The sequence below is a fragment of the Tiliqua scincoides genome, chromosome 4 (genome assembly GCF_035046505.1).
Source record: "Tiliqua scincoides isolate rTilSci1 chromosome 4, rTilSci1.hap2, whole genome shotgun sequence".
NCBI lineage: Eukaryota > Metazoa > Chordata > Lepidosauria > Squamata > Scincidae > Tiliqua > Tiliqua scincoides.
The window spans coordinates 69,294,715-69,319,464 of NC_089824.1; the positions used below are offsets into that span (position 1 = coordinate 69,294,715).

General features: G+C 41.9%; 1 protein-coding gene across 1 annotated transcript in view; it reads right to left on the bottom strand.

Annotated features, from left to right (window-relative positions):
• Nucleotides 1-24,750, bottom strand: part of MBP (myelin basic protein) — a 175,362-nt gene that overhangs the window by 23,706 nt on the left and 126,906 nt on the right. Inside the window, exon 4 of the mRNA XM_066623953.1 lies at nt 10,671-11,098. Within this exon, the coding sequence (XP_066480050.1) occupies nt 10,671-11,098 (428 nt within the window). The remainder of the gene's footprint in view (nt 1-10,670; nt 11,099-24,750) is intronic.

Here is a 24,750-nt window from a genome sequence, read left to right on the forward strand (position 1 = left end):
CGCAGCACATGCCTCAGGAGGGAGGGAGGGCTGGTTGGCTGGCTGGCTGGCCAGCCAGCCAGCCAGGAAGGCAGACAGGTAGCAGCAGCACATGCTGCCCTAGGTAGCAAGGAAGGGCGGTTAGGTGGGCAGGCAGGCAGGCAGCTGGGCGAGCAGGCAGGCAGCCAAGTGAGCAAGTGGGCGGCCAGGCAGGAGCACATACTGCCCAAGCAAACGAGGGAGGGAAGGAGGGAGGGCAAAGGGTCAGGGGAGCAAGCGGGTGTATGTGAAAGTGTGGAAGATCCCCCCTCCATTTGTGTGTATGAATGAGAACATAAACTGGCATGAAGATCTCCCCCCCCCCCCAATTAGGGTGAATGGAATCATAAATTGGATTGAATTCATTCATTCATGTTCCGTCTCTAATATATTCATTTATGTAAATTTATTCAAATTTGAAATGTAAATGAATTTTTTTCCCCAGCCTCCGACAGTGTCAGAGAGATATTGTGGCCCTCCTGCCAAAAACTTTGAGCACCCCTGATCTAGATCAACTGTTTCCAACCTTTTTCTTCTCATGGCACACTGACAAGGTGCTAAAATTGTTGAGGCACACCATTGGTTTTTTGACAGACAAGGCACAACATGCTGCTGGAAAGGGGGGGGGTTCACATCCCCCAATGGTCCTACTAACAAATGACCCTTTCCCAAACTCCCATGGCATTCCTGTGGACAATTCGCGGCACACCAATGTGATACGGCACTCTAGTTGAAAATAGTTGATCTAAATAAACTGAGGTTCTGACTTAGGAAAATGGGCTCATGGAGTCAATTATGTACTTTTGAGAAGGACATTCTTGTCAGAGTCAAAGTTGCACTCTTTATATCACTGCTAGTATCAATGTAAACATTTCAATGCAGCCTATAGAATATAACAGAATCATTGGGGGGGGGGCGGCACTGTATCTAGTTTCTGAGCATGTATTGAATATGATGGGAAGATTTAAAAAAAACAACACAAGATGCTTGTTTTTGAGCTTATTAGTAAAAAAATCCAAGTCAAACACTGTTGCTTACCTCATCGCTCTAAGTGGTGCTGCTTGCATAAGCAACTATATATTTCAATGGCTCGATGCATTTGTGCAGCAGGCACGATTCACTTGAGCATTGAAAAGGCTGCATTTTCAACAGCCACACTTCATTCTGCTGATCTTCCAGGTACATTACATAAAGGTTGGCTGTAGAGCCTTTTAGAAGAAAACTTCTGCCTAGTCAGCAAGAAGGTCACTGGACGGGAAACATTTAGTATCCTGTAGCTGAAGGATTAACAGCAGTTCTGCCATTAAGTGATCCTTTCTGGATGACATTTTTACCTCTTTTGTCAAATTAATGTATGTACAGACACAAACTCCATTATCATGTCCCCCAAATGGAAGTCAAGGCAATGTTTTTCTAAGAGTGTTAATGAAAATTTCATCTTCTTCTCACTTGGGGAAGTGAGAAGTAGAAATAAACTTACTATTGTACATTGAAAAGTAGGATATTTAGCGCATTGCAACAAGTTGCTCATATGTATGCAGAATCAGCCAGAAGCAGATATGTTTGGACATAGCAGCGTAAGGAACACTGACATGGTTGCAACTAAAATAAGAATCAGAGATCACATTATTTTTTGTCATCTTTTTGACCCAATGTAGCAACACTCATACATAGGTTAAATTAGAGGCCATTGGAAATAAGAGTGGTAAATTCCACCTCTCTCCTGAGTCTTCTGCTTAGTGCAGATATTTCATACTTCCCAGTACCAGTTCCATGATCTGCATTTTTCTCTCGTATTATATGTAGGAAGGGCATTATAGTTGCTTGGTGTACTTCAGTGTCCATTGAGTTTAATGCCATTGAAAAGGAATTGTGAAATTTACAAAATGATCACAGAAGTTGGTTTTTCCTTGCACCAGGACTAGGAAGAATCCACTAGACTCTTGGTAAAGGTCCTCAGGATGCGAGGACAATAGCACACCAATAGCACACTAATTCACATTGATTTATTATACAGTAATATCTCCTTTAAAGCTGCTTCTTATAATAATTTTTTATTCCTATACAGTTCTTTGTCCTAGGTGTAATTATTACAGCATTCTATAAAAGGAAAAGGTTATCCATGAAAGTATTCAAAAGTTCTGTGCAGAAAAGTATAGCTGCATAGCTGTCTGAGCTGTGCTTTCAGCCAGTGCCTGCTGCATATTCTGGCTAGAACATTCTGTGCCCATGAGAGTGTATGGGAGCCAGTGAACTGCCACTCTGGCTAGCATATGGCCAATCATCTGGCACCAGGAAATTTTTCAGGAGAGGAAACAGTGGGCCAGGCAATCAACTCTAGATGCCTTCTTCAACAAGAAGGATGAGTCCTTCTGCAGTTCCCAAGAATAAGTTACAATTTCCCATCACCACTGCCATATAGGAGGTATAACAGCTGCAATGGTCAGGCACCGACCCAATTCAATTCACTGGTGAGTATAGTACTGTGAACATATTCACATTAGAATAGTGTTATCATTACCTCCTATAATGCTGTTTCAGGCAGCCCTCTGTTTACCAGGAACACCCCCACAGAGTTAAAGGAGGTATTACAGTTGTTATATCTTTATGGCACAATCCTGCTAAAATTATATACTGTACTTCTAACTGGGAACAATCAACAGTGATAAAGTTAACCAGGCCCTTAACACTACCATTGACACAAATCAGACTTGGGCTGGATCGAGCGGATGAGTCCAACTAGAATAGGACCAACAGTCATGAAGGCGGTTTCTGCAAGCGACGTGGTACGCTAAGAGCATGGCAAGACACGAAGACGCCCTGGTCAACCACTGCGCCCAGCCCATCTCCAACCATCATGACTTTTGTTCTGCCATTGGAGTAAGATGGAATCTGGGAAGAGAGAGTGAGGCTGACTATGCGCACATCTCCCTCACTGTAATCCAATTCACGCACAAGTCTTGACATCCCCCCAACAAACCCGTTAGATGTCAAGGTCTTCTTCAAAAACGTTGGACGAACATCAGCATACTTACAGGACAATCCTATGCATGTCTACGTGGAGGAAATTACATTGTGTCACTGACGCTTACTCCCAGGAAAGTGTGTCTAAGAATTCAACTCTATACCTGAAAGTGAGCTATCCAGCACCTTTTCCCTTGAGGTAAGCTCCATTGTACACAATGTAACTTACTTCTGAGTAGATATGCATAGGCTTGTGCTGTAGTGTGGTGCACAATCTTGTGAGCCTGTTTCACTGTGCCCTGGCAAACTATCAAAATTTGAAAAGAAGCAAGAGAGAGTATTTTTGAACAAGTTAATTGTGCACACTAAGAACATAATTCATGGGATAGATAGGGACCACATGGGGAAATCCAGGCTCATTTATTTCAGTGCAACAGACTTGGTAATAAATAATAAAAACCGTAACTTAACACGATGACAGGACAAAGAATGGTTCGGACTGGCATGACTACAGTTGAATCTGGTATGGGGAAAGCCTTGTCATTTGCAATCTCATTATACTAGGTGTCTACAATCTTACCAAGCATGTAGGATTGTGTGGATGGATTATCAGTTATATGCCACTTTCTTCCACGGTGAAAATAATGGAGTTCTCAGCAGTCTCTATGCATATGATGAACAATGCTGGTGGCAGGTTACTAGAGATTAGAGCAAAGTAATGCATTGGGATCCCATGATTCCCCTTCCCTGAAAGTGTATTGGGTGCTACTGCTGCCACAGGTTTCAGAGGTTGGCTTGACCATGTGGGTCCCCAGCCTCCCACCACACCTCATTCTGAAATATTTTACTTCTCTCCCACCCTTTGATACTTTAATGGTACTTTGATAAGATTCTTCTTACCTAAATGTAAGTAAACCAATGACACTCAGTAGCAATATCCACATTTCTACTTTGCACTTATTAAAACTCAGCATAAATGTTTCCATCTCTAACCTGATCAGCCTGTCTTCATTAGGTGTATGTACATTTGAATATACATGCACCATTCTATACATTCCACCATTCTTTTTATATCCACCATTCTGTACAATTCAAATGTGCCTTTAACTGCAAAGTATTATATGCAAACCTGTTACATTTGGGTTAAGATGTTAGAAATAAGATTAATTAAACTTAAAAATCGGTCTCTCTTCCCCCCCAATGTTTGGTGTTAATCTCAAACATCTTCTCGTTTCTTTGAGATTTAAACCACACTGAGAACACTTGGTTTAAAAGTGGTGATAGTATAAATTAATAAATTAAATAAAAAATAATTAGTAGACAACATTGCAGTGAGAAGCTATTTAATAAATGCATATCAATGCTCAAGCATAGACAAAAGGTCAAATATTGAAACAAAATCATGTTATGTTACACACTCCAAAAAACTCGTACCATTCATGATATATTTTTTTACAGTGCTACAATTTATACATCAGTTTTACAAAAACATTGGATACAACAAGGTTTTGCTAGAGACAACTTGAAAGAAGAAAACGTCACAGCACACCATTTCCTTCAGAGCACTGTATACACACTGAAAGCTTAATGGGTTGAAAGCTATGTGGCTAATTTTCCCCCTATGTATAATAGACAAAACATTTCATATGTACTTTAACAGCTTATGTTTTCTTTGTGTGAGTGGCAAGTTCGGTTTCTGTAAAAACACCAAGCTTTTTTGATCCACTGCAATATCCACTGCTTCTGTCTGAGAAACACATTCACTTTCTCTCACCATTTTCTGTAATGATTAACTTTTTCAACTTGTCTTTTAAAAGCCCCAGCCACTTTTCTTTCTCTATGAATATAAAATATTCTCCGAGGATAGAAACAGAAAACATCCAGGTTGGATCACAGAGTCAGAACAATTCCAGTTGCCTTTCAAAAGAGGGTGGTTCCTGAGTAGCAATATGGAATGAAACTGGAGTATTACCAAAGTCTCAGATATTTCAGTAAAATCTGGCTCCATAGAGCCATTGTGAAGGCATGGCCATGTGGCCAGAACCACAGGAGTCATGTTCATGAGGATGCTAAAGGCACAATTGCCATCCAGTTCTCCCAGGAGATTGCTGCAATTAAACATTCTGCCCCACCTCTTCCTTACCAATGCCTGCAATTCCTAAATTTTAACTGAACTTCTCCTACTATTGGTGTAGCCCTAAAAATCATATTGTTACATCAACAGCTATCTAAAATGCAGGAGCTGAGTTGCAGAAGTAGCCCCCTCCTCACTACCTGAACTACCTTTATCCAGATTCTAAATCCCAAAGTTTTGGGGCTCTTAAAAGAAATTTCAATCTTTGTCCCTTCCTAGGTGAAAGAGAAGGAATGTTGGGTTCAAGCTAAGAGGGCAATCAGGTGAAATCTTTGGAGAAAGAAATGGGAAAAAGGTTTGGTGACAGAAGGCTGGATCCTAATATTTGGTGGAACAATGCTCCACCAAGAGAAGCTCCCTGTGTGAATGGGAGGAGAGCTGTACTCTCAGAATGACCCCTTCTGCTCATAGATGCCCCCTTTGCATCAGGTCTGCTCCAACCAAAGGTTAGGATCTCACCCAAAGTAATGCCTTATCTTGAGATTAGGATTAAGAGGAATAATTGAGAAGTGAAGAAAGAGAGTTTGATAGGGGCACAGCAATAGCTGGCGGTTAGCTGGCTTAATAATGACAGGTCCTTGTGCAAAGCTATACCAAGCTCAGGATGTTGAAAGGAATCTTTCATTCAGTCCACCATCATTAGAGGTGTGAGTCTTATTAAGTCTTACTGAGCACAATGGGCTCACTTCTGAGTAAGGTAAATAACACCATTTTCAAACACCTCTAACCATCACTACCAATCTGCCTTGCTATGGTTCTCTACAATAGACTTTATTAAATGTCAATGGAATCTGTAAGAAAATGGGGGGAGGATCACTGCTTTATAAGTGAAAGGTAACTACAACTTGATCCCAAGGTTTAAAATACTAGTTAACATAAGCCCTCTGGAGGGTTATACCAATAGCTGTACCAACGTAACCTTTCAAGCCACCATTCAATGCTAGATCTGCAAAATGTCACATTTCCATTGCATACCAGTGGAAATGTTTAGGACCATCAGGTAAGCCAGTAAGTAGGGCTTAAAATGGATTTAAAATGGTCATTTACAACTACTAAACATTTGGGTGGAAACACTGGAAATAGTACTCATGATGTAAACAAGCAATTATATGTTATAGCTTGTAAATTCAACTGCACATCCTCCCCCTCCCCCCCAAAAAGAAAAGCAAAGCAAAAACATTCTCAGTCCAATGATACCAGCAGGACAAGGCCAAGTAGGTAGTACCATGGCATATTGTCACCATAAACTCCTGAACAGGTCTTTTAACAAGAACACTACATGCTTTCTCATAATGTATTGGGTGTATTGTGTATTTTGTACTCCCACTTAAATGACTGGTAGAATACCAAGCCTGGCACTAGATCTAACAGACTTTTCTCTCTAACATCTATTGCTAGGTTTTGCAATTCTGAAAGTTGTAGTTTTGTGGTGTTAGGTTTATATGACTCTAAAAATGTACAGGTTTGTAGTAATTAAAAACAAAGAGATAATTTTTTTTAAAGTTTATATTCATTTTGAAGTTATAACTTCCACAAATATTTAACATGGTGTAGTCAGTCACAAAAGGCCTTTGGGAACAGATGACACGAACCATTTGCGCTTTGCCAGCTTTGATGGCCAACACTCAGTGCACCCATGTTGAAGAGCATCTCTTGGTGTTTGTGCAGCAGTGTTTTTGAAAGCTGAAAAAGGACAACTGTACTAATGTGGTGATATCAATGGGCTTTCACTGCTGCTTCTTTAAAGTTGCAATTATGTGGTATGCACCAAGGGAAGTACCATAAGGAAGAATCAGTGAATTCAGCCAAAATGTGGCCAAAATAAAAATATTCTCCCATGCATGTGTAACTTAATATCTGGACATATATATCTCAGATGATATATATGTTCTAAATCTTAAAATGGGAAGATAGGTGATAGGTTTTTTTTTTTCCTACAGAGGAAAGACAATCTCTCCATATATTCATACTGGTATATTTTATTAGTCTCCCACCCTTTTGCAATGCATCACAAATACCAGGGCAAGGGAGAACCTGCCTTCTGCAGGGAAGAGGAGGAGAAGGAAGGAGGCAGAAACAAAATAAGCATTCTTCTGCTTTCCTTCCTCCTCTTCTCTCTGAACAATGGAGAATGCTATTCACACATGTATTTTCCCTCCATGGATGTTCATAAGAAAAGAAGAATATGCCTCCACAAAGAATTTACAATGCTTTCTGACTGAATGTCAGTGTTGTTTCTGGACAAAAGGATATCTGTGTTTGCTACATTCCAACACATACTGGTGTGGGCAGATCAGATATATGATTGAGGGCCCAATCCTATCCAACTTTCCAGCGCTGATGCAGCTGTGCCAATGGGATATGCATGGCATCCTGAAGAGCAGAAGCAGTCATAGAGGCCTCCTCAAGGTAAGGGAATGTTTGTTGCCTTACCTCAGGGCTGCATTGGCGCTGGAAAGTTGGATAGGATTAGGCCTTTAGCACTGCAGTACTTGGAAAGGAAGATTGGAACATTGTCCTGACTTCCATCCCAGTTCCTATTACATCATGAGCTGCAACATTGGGAATCCTTACCAACTGATCTTAGGGAGTGTTTCCTATAGATCTGGAAGGAACTCTTGTGTGGTTCATTTCATTAGATCATATCTGCATGTTTTCAGATGTTTTCCTATGTCATTAGTACTGAAGTTCTATAGTCCTGTATGTTTGTAATTTTGGTCTGATGCAGGGGTGCTCAAACTTTCAACTTTAGGGATGCTGGACCTTTAACAAGTGTATAGAAGAGAGAATTTCAGCAGGTGTAGCTTGTCATCTGTGGGATGACAAGTTGCACCTGCTGCAATTCTCTCTTCTATACACTTGTTAAAGGTCCAGCATCCCTAAAGTTGAAAGTTTGAGCACCCCTGGTCTGATGCCTGTCAAACAAAGGCAGATTCTCAGCAGCTTGGTTAAGTATGATTCCTCTCCCCTGCAAATATATGCTTTGGGTGCACAAGAGTATCTGCAGAATTCAGTTTCCATTTTTTTTCCTAGTTATTTTTCCAGATGCTTTCAAAGTCCATCACTGCGGTTTTTTTAGCCATTACACAAATCCAGTAACTAGCAATTACTGTGTTTTTAAATACAGTGAGAAAAAGTATAACTCTATATTTCTAACTATTGTGACACAGTTGTGAACTAACAACAATCCTCTGTGATCCACACTACTCAAGACAAACAAAGGATACCAACAATTTGATGCTTTTCTACAACACACAGATCATGCACACCTAGCATTAACAATAATTTGTGGCACTTGTTGAATAAACTTCCAGCACTGAAAGTCTCCTGAAGTGGATTCCTAGGAAAGTTTTTTATTATTATTATCAGTATTATTATTTCTGAGAGTAATATGGATAGCACCGCCAGTTGTCACTGTCAACACAGCAGGAAGTCAGCACTTTGAAAGCTGTTGTCCTGTCATCACTAAACAGTATTCGGAATTATTCATAACCTTTTACCTTTGTTCTTTAGGCACTGGATTAGAGGTTATGGTGATATAAAGGTACCAGCAAGAGCAGTTGAAATCAATAGCTGTGCGCTAGGAATCAACACTACAAAACAATAATAAATGTCTATGCATGAATCTGTCCTAAAAGATGAACAGATTTCTCAATGACCGCTAAATACAGAGACACCCACAATCTGATCACCAAATGCTTGAAATGAATGCATCTCCACCACTATGTGAAAAGACTTAGGACCTGGCAGCCTATAAGAGGTGCAGGTTTGACTCCTATTACCACCTTTCTCTTGACCTGTGAGAAATAGTGTCTTTTTACAGGGATTCTATACCTGTTGGTTCTGTGACTCCACAGCAGGTCAATCTAAAGTTACACCAGAGTTGAGCTAGCAAAGCAACACAGACCAAACTATTATGACATGCACGGTTTCAGAATCTGAAAGCAATGGATTTTCAGCAGGTGATTTTTTTTTTTTTTAACTTTGAACAATTATTCTTGCAGGTACTTGGCTGTTTCTGCAAATGCTACCAAATGGACAACTGAATGACTTGTCCAGGACTGAAGAGTAAAGCAAATCAAAAACTGAGTAATGACTCAATGACTCCTAGTTTGGTGAGCAATTACCAGTCCACATTACTAACAGTCACAGTAACAAAAGGCATGTCACTGGTGTGGAAAGTCTCACTGCTTGATCACAAAGTATTAAAATGTAGGGCACAATCCTATGCATGTCTACTCATAAGTAAGTCCTACTGTGTTCAATGGGGCTTACTCTCAGGAGTGTGTGGTTAGGATTGCAGCCTTAGTTACATTGGAATGTCTTAACTTTTTTTTAAACAATTATGAAACAGAGGCCCTCCCCCCCAAAATGGAGTTTTATCTATGCCCTGCAAGCAGAAATCTGTACTTGGTCCTTGAGCACGTAAAAAGACACATTTCACCACCGGTAGTGCAAAGATATGTCAGAATGCTAAAGCATGGGTATTTCATAGGCATGAGCTATGCCTCAAAGTAGGGGGAAGAAATTGTTTCTTGCAGCCAAGTTGCTGAGACTTCTAAGGTATTTGCCAGATCAAAAAGGTACATATAAAAATATAAACTGTAACAGCCAGTAGCCACATTGGTTTAGAAAACACTTATACACAGAACATTAAAAGACAAGAAGTGAAGGATCTCAAATTCCTCCAGCTTGTCTATTTCCCACTTGGACAAGAGTGCACATTCTTGTTTTCCAGGTATTGGTCCGATATCTGCTACTGACACTCCAAAGCAATTCTGAAAAGTAGTTTCTTATAATAACCCTAAACATGCTTGTCAATTTAAAAATACTGTTTAACATAGACATACTCCAATCGTTGCACAGAATCACCTTTCCCCCGTCTTGATTCCCCCATGGGAAAAAAAATATTAGGATTGTTTAGCTGTCCTCAGATTTTGCAAAGATATTTTCAAGACACAATAACACAGCCTGGTGTTATCAAATGCAGACAAGGGTCAAAACCAGGCATTAAACCAACAGACATTAAATGAAAGCCAGTGTTTATAAAGTTACCACAGAGTTTCTGTAAACAAGTGTACTTGTAGGATTTCTCTCCAGTCAGATTTTGAGAAACATTGCAAGGAAAATATTACATCCCTCCCCCCCAAAAAAACAAAACAAAACAAAACACAAAGAAAGAGTAATCTTTTTATCACCATATATAACCGGGTTAGTTACAACTAGTTAACAACAAGCCTCCCCTATGGAGTGTCACCACAGCACAGGCTGACTTGAAATAATCCCAGCATCCAGTTGAGAAAAGACTGGGGGTAATTAAAATTTCTGGTCAATTTAAGGATGGAACACACTTGCTAATGCGGTTTTGTGTTTTTTTAAACTGTTACAACAGCCAAATCTCATACTAGAAACTGGCAGGAACCATTCCAAAGGCCAATTCAGCTCTTGCTCTAGGGAGGTTTTGTTCAGTTCTCTTGGTTTTTCTCCCACCCTTCCTCTTAGAATTCTTGCGCTCTTATGGCAGCTATTCTGTTCTGCTTTCCTCTGAGCTCACCTTGCCCCTCCTGTGGTAATGTTTGTCACCTCCAAAGAATCTGCCCAGTGAATCAAGTAGACCCGGCTCCCTGTATCTTCTTGGGGATCCATGTCTAGCATGGTCTATGGTACTTGCGGATGCAAGTTTGGATCCGTGCCGGAAAGAGGACCGTTTCTGTGAAGCCATCAAATCCGAGTTCTCAGCAGCTGCTGCAGTGTCTTCCTGAATGGTCTGCAGCTCATCTGATTCGGAGGGCCGATCTTTGAAGGTGTTGTCTTCTCTCCCTGGGGCATCTCGGGAAAAGAGGCGGACCAAATGGGGGCGACCAGTCAGATCAGCTGGGTTGGCCTCCTTCCAAGCATTCTTTGGGTCTGCTGTGCCCTTGGAGTCTGTCACCGCTGGGCTCTTAGTGGAGGTTCCATTGTTCTGATTCACATCTGCCTCTCCTGCGAACAACAAGGATGAGATATGAATGCAGGCCTGTTAAAAACAGTGTGCTTGAACAATGCTGCTTTCTTCCCCATGCCTGGAGTTAGCTGCTTCACACAAAGTCCATAGATTATGTGAGGTTGCAACAGAATTGCTTTCTACCAGCCCCATTGCATTTTATCAGAATTAATATAACTTGAAGGAGGTGCTGTCAGACTGGTTTTTGCTAAAGACTGCATTGGGAGTATCAGTAAAGTTATCTAGGAAATGACATTGAAGCAATTAGCCATGAACAAGTTTGTTTCATTTATCATTATAGGAGTCTATTTTAATGATTTGCTAACAATTCACCATTTACTATAGAATGAGGGCCCAATCCTATCCAATTTTCCAGTGCCAGTGCAGCTGTGCCAATGGGGTGTGCACTGCATCCTGTGGTGGGGAGGCATCTTCAAGGTATGGCAACATTTGTTCCCTTACCTTGGGGCTGGATTGCGGCTGCACCGGTGCTGGAAAGTCAGATAGGACTGGGTCCTAAATTATCATTTGATTACCACCATCATTAGACTAAACAGTCAAATGCACCTGATTCCTTTAAGTGACTATTAATTCTCAAGTTGTGACAATCCTGAAAAAATTTCAATTTGAATCCTCTTTCACTGACCTTTGAATGGACAGGATCCACCCTGGCTTGCCTCTATTATTCCTTAGTGATTAAAACAAACACCTTTTTGTGTGTGTGTGCTCTACGTTAAAAACAATGTTGAACTTGCCAAGGTGTCTAAAAGGCTTCCATATTTAAACAATTCACATTAGAACATGTAGTTTCCAGCACTTCTATCAGAGATTCCCAACATCACTGTATTCTTAAAGAATTTGACAGTGCTATCCTATGCAAGTCTACTTAGAAGCAAAACTCATTACATTCAATGGGACACACTCCTGGGTCGATGTGTACAGCAGTGTTTCTCAAACTGTGGGTTGGGATCCACTAGGTGGGTCATGAGCCAATTTCAGATGGGTCCCCATTAATTTCAATATTTTATTTTTAATATATTAGACTTGATGCTACCAAGGCATGTGACTGCATCTGGGGAAATGTTACCGACCTATACTTTTAACAAGTTACTATGAATATTCTTTTAATAATGATAGTCAATGGAACTTACTCCTGGGTAAGTGTGGGTAGGATTGCAGGCTAGGATTGTTAAAAGGTTTCCTGCTTGATGATGTCACTTCCGGCCATGACATCACTTCCGGTGAGTTCAGATAGATTCTCACTCTAAAAAGTGGGTCCCAGTGCTAAATGTGTGAGAATCACTGGTGTACAGGATTGCAGCCCTAATGAATGTTCAATGTTTGTTGTATGTTCCCTCTTCTTGCTTACCTTAAAACTTCTCAGTCTTCCATTTATGTTAACTCATTTGTACAGATCTCTCAGCAACATGATCTAGTCTCACCATGCTTCTTAAGGCCCAATCCAATTCCTGAAATACTCTGATGCAACACCATGTACACTGGTCCAACAACAGCCCCACCAGCTCAGAAGCCCCCTTGCCAATGGCCACGTCACATATGCCAGCACAGATGCAAGAAAAAGCTCTAGCATTGTAACTTTGACACAGCCCAGACACTGGTATAACCCTGGCAGAGAGAGGTCAAAATGGGAGTAGAGTGGGTTGTGGATGGGTTGTGAATGGGACAAGACAGATTCACTGGACGAGAGATCCCAAACCCCATTCAGAAGACAGATATGCTCCCAATGCCAGGAGAATGGTATACCACTAACAGACCTGATGTAGGTTAGAGGAATCCCAAAAGGTACAATGGGGAAGCAAAATAAAAGGAAAGGCACAACACTTTTCACCCTCCTGACCTACCACTCCACAAGAATGGAGCTTACGATACAGATGATATCTGGCAGCCAACCACAATGCATTGACCCCTAGAATATGAGCCTCTGTTGGGAACAACTCCAGTAAGATCACAGGGGACATGGCAAGAGGCCCTACTTCTCCAGCCTCTCCAAGGGGAACTTTGCTGTCAGGAACCATGGTGTAAAGACAATGGAGCACAAGGGGAGCACTTTGCACTAATACCCTTTTGACCCTCACAATATGTATGGCAAGATATGTTGCCTTTTCAGAATTCTGATTGTAGGTATTCTACTTCAGAAGATCTACACACACAGACACCCAACTGGAACATTTACCTCGCCAGCCCAGCAGGGGAAAGCAAGCACAATGGACATAGATAAGCAAAGGGGGAAGGAAATGCAATGCTGCAATGTATTCATGCTGCAACTCTGTCTCATGTGTCAACCCTCCGCTCCCGACCCCTCAGGATTATCACATGTGCCTCTGCTGTCAACTGGTTTTGAGTTACCTCTGGCAGGCCTCCTGAGAGGTGACAGAGGTGGCACCTCTGGATGCAGCGCAAACTCCTTCAGCATGGCTGTAACTGGCCCTCCTCACCCCAACACTTTTATTTTAGATATCTGGCCCTCTCTGTTCTCTAGGCTTAGGCCAGCAACAAACATTTTAAATTATGAAAAACACTTTTTAGCAAAACCTTCTACACCTTTTGCATCTAAATGAATCCTCTCAACCCCTGACGGGTCTACTGCAGGTGAGAGTTACAGAGGTGGAAACCTGCTGAAGAATGACCTTTGCAGCTTATTTTTCACCTTTTAACATTTCGGAATTTTTGTGTTTATTCTGAAACATTTTTTTCTACCTTACACCTCCCAAAGGAAAGCACCCGACTAACCAGAAGCAGAAAAACCTCAATAAAAAGCCAAAGGATACACAATAACAAAGTGAGAATACGCTCTATAAAATCAAGAACAAAGGAAGTCAAATAATAGAAAATGGCACCAGCTCAGCTGTAAGAACTAAGATTCAGTCTTGGTGAAAAAGAAAAGCTTTTAAAAGGAGATGAAAAGAAAACTGGGGAGGGGGCACTTTAATATCACATGGCAAGGAATTCCACATAGAAGGTATCACAACAGAAAAGCCGCCCCCTTACTTGTTCCCAACAAAAAAAACCTCTGATGGTGATAGGAGATATGAGAGGCCTCCTCAGATGACCTGACAGCCCTGATGTACATAACAGCGGTGTGGATTTCATGCAGGTCTGGGATCTATAGTAGCTGATCACGAGATCTGCCACTGTAAGCTTCAGATAAGTTTGAGCTGTCCATGCAGCATTCTGGTAGTAGCAACCAATCAACTGCCTCTAGAAGCTTGCAAATGGACTGTGGAGGTAATGGTAATGGTTTGTTTCGTTCTTGTGAGATCTGAGCATATGATTTTCTCTGAACCTGGATTTCGATATCATAGGACTATCAACAGTTATTTTTCCTGGAAGCACTGGCACTCCATGAATTCCATGAGAACTTCATGACAATTAATTCTATCAAGATAAAGGACATAGGTAAAAGAAAAAGAAAATCCACAAATCCATTCTTTGCAATGGAGGTCTGCATTTGCAGCGATCACGTCCACTTCATTAGATTTACACCTTCATTTCAGGTGATTCTACTTACTGTTTCTTGATTCCAGCCTACTCCTATGCATTGGGTTCATGTGTTCAGAAAGATACTAGTGTTGCAGTTCAGGAAATGATAGGATGATCTCACCTTTCTGAAATGGTGTTATGAATTTATGTGGCTCTAAAAGTGTCATACAGCTCATATCCAATGCACATGGATGTCCCCAGCGACTTCATCTTCCTGGCTGTCCTGTGCAATGCCATCTTGGATTGCCTAAGGTCTCACAAGATTTTTGTGAGAATTGCACAACACCTTGCATAATCCAAGATGGCCGTGCCTGGGAAAGCCAGGAAGAAAAGGCCACCACAAAAGAAGGACATCGTGACCACGGTTAAGTTTGGGAATGATTGGGCAGGAAATACAGGAAATCTTGATTTCTGTGTCCAACTGCTGAAACAGAGACGCCTGCGTTGGCTTGGTCATGTCGTGAGAATGGATGATGGCCGGGTCCCAAAGGATCTCCTCTATGGAGAACGCATGCAAGGAAAGCGCCCTACAGGTAGACCACAGCTGCGATACAAGGACATCTGCAAGAGGGATCTGAAGGCCTTAGGAGTGGACCTCAACAGGTGGGAAACCCTGGCCTCTGAGCAGCCCGCTTGGAGGCAGGCTGTGCAGCATGGCCTTTCCCAGTTTGAAGAGACACTTGTCCAACAGTCTGAGGCAAAGAGGCAAAGAAGGAAGGCCCACAGCCAGGGGTAGGCCAGGGACACACTACACTTGCTCCCAGTGTGGGATTGTCACTCCCGAATCGGCCTTTTTAGCCCGATTTAGTCTAGTGGAACACTAGACACTGTTCCAGAACCACCATCCAGAGCGCGATACCATAGTCTTCCAAGACTGAAGGATGCCAACCAACTCGTGTCCAACAACTGTGGCCATACAACTGCTAAGCAGGAAAGCTAGTTCAGATCCAGAGACTGAACTTGAGACTTAAGTGCCCTGCCTGCCGAAGGTGAGGTAACCCCTCTAAAGTAAGCTTGTCTGGAAAAATGCCAAAATATTTGGCAGGGATTCCCTGAGCTTCTGGAGATTACAAATATCTTTTGTTTTCTAAGAAAATGCAGAAAAACAAATTGACATATATTTGAATGATTGTGTGAATCCCCCATTTCCCCTTTGGGGAATCCACACTGTGTGAATTCCCCATTCCCATTTTCTACAATTATTGTTAACATTAATATGGGTATTTTTGTTGCTCTATTGATTATTTTATCCGAAATTTCCTATATTTAGTGTTCCCCTTTGGCAAGGGATATGATAGTTGGACTTATGGGGAAAGGAAAGTGAGATAAAGAGGGAGGGATTTGGAGGTGGACTGTGGGTGAAGAGAGAAACAGTGACTACTTGTTTCAACACTTTGGTGTTAACTGGACTTTATATACCCAAGTAAAAATGGGTTAATGAAAATGGGGGGCATCCAACGTGCTTTAATGGGATGGTGCTGTTTCCATACAAGATCCCTGACAAGAATGTATTTTTGTATTGTATGCATGGTAAAGTTTCTTAAATCATAGTTAAAAATACTGAATTTCTACTGCTTTTGTTGATGGTACTTGAACAGGGAACTTTTCACCCTTGTCTTCTGGACTGCAGTTATATTGTCCTTAATTGTTCATGTGGCAGGCAGAAATTCAACAGACACTGCTCTCCATTATCACAAAGGACTGTGTCTGATGACTTTCTGTCTTCTAGTCAACTGATAAAGGCAGGAAGCTTCATGAAGAAATCGCTAACAATTCTAATTTCAGAACAATCTTCAGAGATGAAAGCTCATTTTGCTTTACAGTGACAACTACCAGCTAAGGACTCCAAAGCCCAAAGGCCTATTGAGAACACATCTGTTCATTTCCTTGACTCCAGCAACTTTTCTGCTGACTGGTTTTGCTGACACTTGAGATTTAAAGTTGGAGAGGACATTTTAATACTTTATAATTTTGAGCAAATTTCTTTCTATTAAGACTCTGAAAAGGGAACTCAGTCAGATCTTAATGCCTCCATAAAGATTCTGTGAGCAACCAAAACAATATAAGGAATTTTATTCATTAACACTGGCTAGATTCTATGCCATAATACAGATGCATTGCACGGGAAAAGAAAAAGAACAATGGAGATATTGTGTTTAATTAAATGTGTTAACAAAACACCAAAGCATCTGCATGCTAATATTTTTACAACAGTTGTGCTTTGTGTCAGTGAATGCATTTATTTGTGGGCAACAAAGACAGGCATTTGTGCCACAAAAGTAGCTTCTCCCAATAGTGGCTAGAACATCTTATGCCTTTCTTTAGTGATGAAAGTATGCATTGAGACTTTTTATTCTCTTAAACTTTGAGTGATAGATTTCATGGGTTTTAAAGGTACAGAATTGTCTGCACTGGATTTACCAATCTACGTTTTTAGAATTCTCCTCCAAAGTGATTATGGACATCACACTCTGGATAGTTGAAAGTAATGGATTATACTCAGCCTGTTCAATGAGAAGTTGGGAATGCCACAGAAAATGATGGCATGGGGCTGCCTGAATTTGGGAAAGGCTAGGTTCTAACTGAAGCAAGAAGTGGCATTTACTTATACAGGATTCCACTTGGCGTGGCATTATGTTCAAAGGCACATGTTGAACAGCCCAATCTTAACTAAAACACTCAGGCCTGGAAGATCCAGGTTCAAATCCCCCCTCAGCCACAAAGCTTCCTGGGTGACCTTGGGCCAGTCACTTTCTCTCAGCCTCACCTACCTCACAGGGTTGTTGTGAGGACAAAAGGAGGGGAGCAGTCGTGTACACCACCCTGAGCTCTTTGGAGGAAGGGCGGTATAAAAAAAAATGTAATAAATAATAAATAAATAAAACACGCATAGCCCATCAATGCAGGTCTACCAACAGGGTCCACACTGTATCCTGCAGAGTGGGAAGTCCCAGAGACTTTCTCAAGGTATGGGAACATTTGTTCCCTCAGTGGTGTACCTGGGGGAGGGTCCAAGTGACCCCGGGTGGCAGGGCTGGGGAACGTGCCACCCTCTCAGCCATGCTGCCCCAGGGCCACCTGTGCCCACTGTCTCCCCATCCGGAGGCATTCTGAAGGCCGGGGATGTAACATATAGCCTCTCCAGTCCTCAGAAAATCTCCAGATGTGACTGATGGGGAGTAGCATTTTTCTCAGAGGGGAGTGGCATTTTGAGGCCCTGGCCCTGGGTGGCAGAGGGACCAGGATTGCCACTGGTAAGCCTCCACTTCCCCAATAGATCTACTCAGACCTATGCTAGCTTTTTTCCTGATGCAACTCTGAGTGGACCCAAGTAGGTGGATTGAGGCTGGGCAGGGGGCTAGGGTATCAATAGAGCTGCCCTCACTGCTCCTTCCCATCCTTGAAATACCCCAATCCATGTACCTGTCCCTGCCCTTTTCTTCATCCTTCCTCTGCCCTCCTCCTCCTCCTGCCCTCCTTCCTCCTGCCCTCCTTCCTCCTTCTGTTGTGCATGACAGCACATTGAGGTTTGTGATGCTGGAATGGCTGCTGTGCCACTGGAACATGACTCCCAACTGAGCAGCGACCTGGGCCTTAATTGGGCTGGTGAAACATGAACACCAACACAACTTCCATTCAGGTCACAGGTCACTAGTGTACAGGTGCTGCAAATGTAGTGCTTACACACAAATTAAACTGTGTGTGCATTTGTTTGTTTGTGTCACATCTCTGGCCTTTATTTGGCTAATGCTAACTACGACCAAGCACACAATCCTTAATGCAGCCATTGAATTCAATGGGGCTTTATTCTGAGTAAACTACCATAAGTCTGGTCTACATGCCATTGTAATTTGGTCTTGGTAGGCCAGGTACAACCTCAAAATTATATGCTGCCTGTTGCTATACTATACTAAGGGCCCAATCCTATCCAACTTTCTAGCACCGGTGCAGCTGCAATGCAGCCTGGAGGTATGGGAGCAAATGTTCTCTTATCCTGAGGGGGCCTCCATGACTGTCTCCCCACTGCAAGATGTGGCACACGCCCCACTGACATGGCTGCATTAGCACTGGAAAGTTGAATAGGATTGGACCCTAAACTTGTCCATTTGATTTGATACTTTGGTTTTTTTTATTTTTTATTGATGAAAAAATGCTATTTTTGCCCACCTACTACTTGTAACAAAGAAAGCGAAGGATAAGAAAAGTCCCAACATGCAATTTAGAAAGTGTACAACTCATTTTTTTCCTGTTCTCTTCATTTTTGTATATAATATTCCTTTGATTCTTAAAGATGAGATTAAATATATTTGCCCCTTCGCAAAGGTTGTCCTTGCAAATATATTTCTTGCTTCCTTACATTACATACTCGTGTAAACTCATAAAGACACATAATGTTGAAATGTCCCAATACTGAGCATGAGCATTAAGAAAAACAAAACCCTACCATTTTAATTTAAGATTGTGGAATTAATTTTTCTAAATGTAATGAATAGTTTTTCTATGTTCCATCCAACAATGGGCATTGTCTCAAGTACTAGAATAATTTCAGAGCTGAAATTATATGTACTAACAACCAATTCACATATTTCAATATATTGAACCATGGCTTTTCTTACCAGTCCTGGGTTCTGATAATGGAGCTGGCACAGGTCCAAGTACATCCTAAGGCAGTGATTTTCAACCTTTTTTTGTCTCATGGCACACTGACAAAATACTAAAATTGTCAAGGCACACCATCAGTTTTTGGACAATTGACAAGGCACACCTTGCTGTTGGTGGGGGGCTCATATCCCCAATGGTCCTATTAATCAATGACCCTCCACCAAACTCCTGCGGCACACCTGGGGACCATTCGTGGCACACCAGTGTGCCACAGCACAGTGGCTGAAAATGGCTATCCTAAGGATTGGCACAGGCTTACATGGGGTAAGAGAAGAAATGTTCCCTTACCCTGAGTAGGTTGAAACTCCCCTGAGGAGTTTCAGTGGGTGATGTGCTGGGGCCGCTGCATCACTCACGGGGAGTTAGTTAAGGTTGGGCTGCTTGCTTCTTTCTAGTGCAGCCTGATTAATGGGCTCTTTGCATACACAGACAACATGTCCATGCACTGAGATCCACACATGAGATAGCTTCCCTATGCACTATGGTGTGTATATCTCTACTTGCATGTGGTACTGACCTCAACGTGTGCTGCACAGAGGAAGGCTGTGCACACACAAGTTTTTGCGTGCATGGATGTGTGTATATGTACATTGTAGTACACATCAGGAAATGTCCTTATCCTGAACAACAACATGTGCTTGTGCTGAGCACATGGCTTCCTATTTTGCCTTGCCTCCGTCTTTCAGGCAGTATGGAAGTTAAGCATGGCAGTGGCATTTTAGCAGTCACCTGTTTGAATTTCAGCTGAATGAAATTGAAGACCTGTGGCCAGAACAACTTTCAGTCTAGATGTACAGAGCCCAGGAATGGCTGAGGAAAAAATAGGATTGGCTAGGACAATGTTTTTTCCCCTCTCTGCACTTACACCATTCTGCTTGGAAGCCTGTTGTGGTCAGAAATAAGCTGGGGGAGGAACCACAACATGAGCCAGTCAAGTGGTCATAAGGAAGGATGGAGCACAGAGGAAAACACTGCACAAACCAATCAATTCCCTCTCTACACAGGCTCTTTTCTCCTTCAGGACCAAATTAAAAAGTTAAGAAAAACTCTCCAGATTAGAATATCGCGGCCAGTACTGCACAGGATTCTGTTTGTAACTGTGCTGGCTCAACGCCTCTGGAAGGCTTGAATTCAGTGAGATGTGACGGCTTTTCAAACTTTATGCTGCACCAGGGAACACATTTCCATTGAATGTAACGTGTGAATAACTGCATCCAGACACAAATTAACAATGATTTTTCTGGGTACACAGATACAGTCTAACACTTGAATGGTGCAACTAACACATGAGGATTTTGCTATACTGGTTAACCACTGTTAATAGGACCATCCTCTACAAATTTGTCTTTCAAAAAGCAACAGACGCTATGTTGTTAGCGGGAAAGAAGGCACAACTGAGTCCTGCATTCTACCCTGGTCCCACAGAACAAGCTCAAGCACCTTCCCACAACCCCATGTCCAATGTAAGAATGCTTCCATTCTGGAATTTGGCTCTGATCTACCGTGATGTTCCTTCAAAGTAATTAGAAGCTCAGGACTATTAACCCAAATGCCCTGTTTGCAGGCTTCTCAGAGACATCTTCTTATGTTATTATGAAAGGTGGCTACTGTTTCTTACTTACGGTGAGTCTGTAAAATCGTGACACAAGATAAAGCTCAGTTTGCTTTGTCTGCTTAAGAACCCCTGCATGCTTCAAAGGGTGCCTTCAGTTTGTGCCCTGTACCAACCAGATCTGTTGGTACTTCTGAACTCAGTGCTTTCCTGTAGCTGAAGACTGCAAGGAATATCCATAGCAGTAAGAATAAAGCTGTCTCTCAGGGAGTTAGCTCACTATGGCCAATCTACTCGCCACATATACTATAGGTTGAAAAATTTATGCCGAAAAATGGAGCCTGAGATCCTGGGTTGACTTATATCTGAGTCAATGCAGTAAATGAAGCAGGGGCTTATGGAAGCTCAGCAGCTGTCTGGTGAAGTTGGGGGGGGGAGGGGGTGGCCTGGAAATGGCCTGAGAAGCAGGAAGCAGGTGGAGAAAAAGGAGAATTTTTACCAGTAATTGCAGTATTCAGAGGCAGCCTCTTCTCCAGACAGGAAGAGAAGCGAAGGCGCTTCTGGGAACTGTAGTCTGTATGGGCTGCTGCTATGGAATGCAGCACATGCTCCCACAAAGCCTCCCCACAATTCTCCTTCCAGTTTGGAGAAGAAGGGAAATGCCTCTTTCTTTTGCTGCTGCCTCTGAACATTCCTGGCAAGTCATTTGCAAAGAATTTCACCCCCCAAGTTTAGGGGTCTGGTTTTTAAAACCCCAGGATGGGATCCTCATTTCCAACTGAAACAAGGTTGCAGGCTGCAATGCACCAGTACTTAAGAGTAACACCCATGGAAAGCACTGGGTCTGCTTCTGAGTAAAGAGGGTTGCAACTGTGCACAGCTCAGTCCTTGTTGCTCGTCTCCCTGCTGTGAATTGAACTGCACACTCCCAATTGCATGTTTAATGTTGCATGTTATATGTAGAGCCTCTGGCTTCACACATCAGGCACCTTCAAGAAGGATTTGACTAATGGTTCTGCTGGTATGTTGTTTACAGGCACTTACTCTGACACTGTTTACACAAATGTTGTGAAGACCAGAATTTTTAAAGTTAATGAACAAAAATGCATCTTATGATCTTTTATTGTATTTTTAATAAATTAGAAACGGTATAGTTTTTAGGTAACAATTACTGGAAGCTTATTTTTCAGGATCTGACCTCGGGTAAAATCAGAGAAAATTATAAGACCCCCCCTAAGTTTAACCCCTGACTGATCCGAGGATCATAGAAAATTCCATGATTTGGGGCTCAAAACCTGCCCTCAACGTAACTGTGAGATCGACTTATAGGCAAGTATCTGCAGTGCTTCTGATTAGCTTCAGAGGAACCCCAGGTCCCATGGAAGTTAGAACTCAGCTTGAAATAGCTGAATGCAATGACTAACTTGATTCTCAGCTCAACTAATTTATTTCTATTAAAATTGTCAGGTCTGAGTTTTCCCAGTGCACAAGGTTTGTTAGCACTCCAGATTTATGCATGTCAGCTCAGCAGAAAGCCTCATTTTACTCTGCTTCACTCATTAATTAAACTGCTTCGGAAACAAAAGTCTAAATACAACTGTGTTGCTGCTGGCAAAGCCCATAACCACAGCCCACAGCCCAATAATTCAAAGCCTGGTAGATTCTACAGAAATGAAAATGCACAAACAGATCAAGCAATACTATAATTAGTTGTGCAAAAGACAATCCTTAAGCTACAACTTGACTTATTCTGTGGAAGTGAGTGCAGAATTTCACCTTTTGGTTTCAGTCCTAGAGCCTGTGAATGGTCCTTGTATACTAGTGGTAGCTAATGAAACAGCGTGACCACCTGGAGCTGATTGCTTTTCCCCTTTTAAATAGTAAAGAATGAAGTGAAATGACTGTTGAACGTTTTTACCATGGATACTGAATTGATTGGTTCAGAATTTATTTTGCTGCTTATTTTAATCCCATTCATAGTAGGGAGCTCCTACTGAACTGTGCATAGAAACAGTCAAAATCTATGTACAGTTAGTTCTTTTTATATGTAAATTCACTATCTGTGAGGTTGCGGGCAGCGTCTGGAAGGTCTCTGCAGTATTCTGAGAAATTCTGGCACTTCCTGCTGCACCCTGCTGACTTCCTGAGGGTGTCTGCCGAATTCTTCTGATGGCAGGGAAGGTACCTCTTCCTCCCCTATCGTTCCCTTGTATCTAACCCCATTGATTCCATTGGACCAATGGTTCATTATCTGAAAATTCACTATCCACTAGGGTTTTCAGGAACCTAACCCTAGTGGATAAATGAGAACTGACTGTATATATGTATGAACTATAGTTCATAAAACGTATGAACGTATGAACTATGCATATTAATTAATAAGCTTGTCTGGAAGCAAATCACCCGCATGGTTGGGTGTAAACCAACTATGTCAGCCATGAACATTTACTCAAACATTTTGGGTGCCTAAACAGTTTTCATTGTGATTTTATACAGCACAGCCTTGTTATTATAGAATCCTAAAGTTGGAAGGGACCTAAAAGGTCCATTTTGGAAAATGGGATTTTGAATAAAACATAGCCCATGTCTCTCTGATATATGTCTGTCTATTGACAGGAAGACAGACAGGTGTGATGGATACAAAATGTACCCATTGAAAGTTGTTCAACTTAGTGATCATGCATTGTATGCTTAGGGCTGCAGCCATCTTCGAGCATCATTGGAGATCTATACCATATTTCAATATACACAGGCAAAACTATGCAGCATTTATTATTCCCTTCTGTTTTGAATAAATAGAAGAACCCTACTTAGAGTCCATTCTTGATTTGTTGATGTAGCATTGCTTACAATGCTTAAATGCAAGGTTCCATTATCAAAAAACCTATAGTGTGAGTAAGCATTCCAGAGAGTTAATAACTACTGAACAAATCTGGATTATAGATCAAACAAAAAAACTGAAGCCCTCCAAGGATTTTTGTACACTAGGGCAGCACATTATTTGCAGAGATTAAGTAGGACAGTGGCTCTTAAGTGGAATTCTGTAGGGTAGGCCTAGTTTCAAGAACATCCTCTTTGTTTTCTAATGACTCCTGGCATGGATATGGGTTTCTTAGGGCCATGGGGGAGAAGGAGCAGAAAACAAAAGCCTGTGGTTGCAGCTAGTGGGATTTGCTATGGCAGAAATTTGGAATCTATGAAAAGCATGTGGCAGCCATCCATACAACCCCGCAGAGACTCAACCCTTTTCAAAAAGTAAATTCTATCAAGACACCCACACCTTTCAAGCAGAAATGATCCTTTGTGCATCTAGAACATATAGTTTTTATTTAGCCCAAGTGTTTCACCCATGAGCCCCCTTGAAGAAAACAGATTGCACAGATAGTGCAGTTTTCAGGGGTCCTTCTCCTATACAAGTTTGTCTCCCATCTGTTTTATGGAAAGTTGAGACTGAATCATTCAAAGGAACATGTGGACATTCTTCTATAAGCAATTAGTTTTGCTTCAGCAAAGGAATGTCCAGCTGTTGTCCTTGTCAGAAAGGACCTTTTGATGCCTGTTGGCTTAGCAACCTGACCAGAGACTGTTACAAAATAATAAAGATGGACATGCACATCCAAATAATGAAGACATTGCTTGCAGATTTTTGGTAAGATTATGAATTATTTTATAAGGCGTGTAGTAGTCATACCCAGGTTTTTGGCATAATAAGCAACTCTGTCAGGCAGCCCAATCGTAACTAAATCCCTGTGCAGCTATGCAGGGGTGGCAGTGCAGCTTTCACTGCATCCCTTGATGGATTTTTGGCTGCTGGAGGTCTCCTTGGGGTAAGACACAGGGCACTATGGGACAACTTGTACCTGCGCTAGCTCAGTCACTGGTGCAATGCCATGTTGCTCCATGCAGGTGGATCAGGCCTGGGAAGGGACTTGGGAT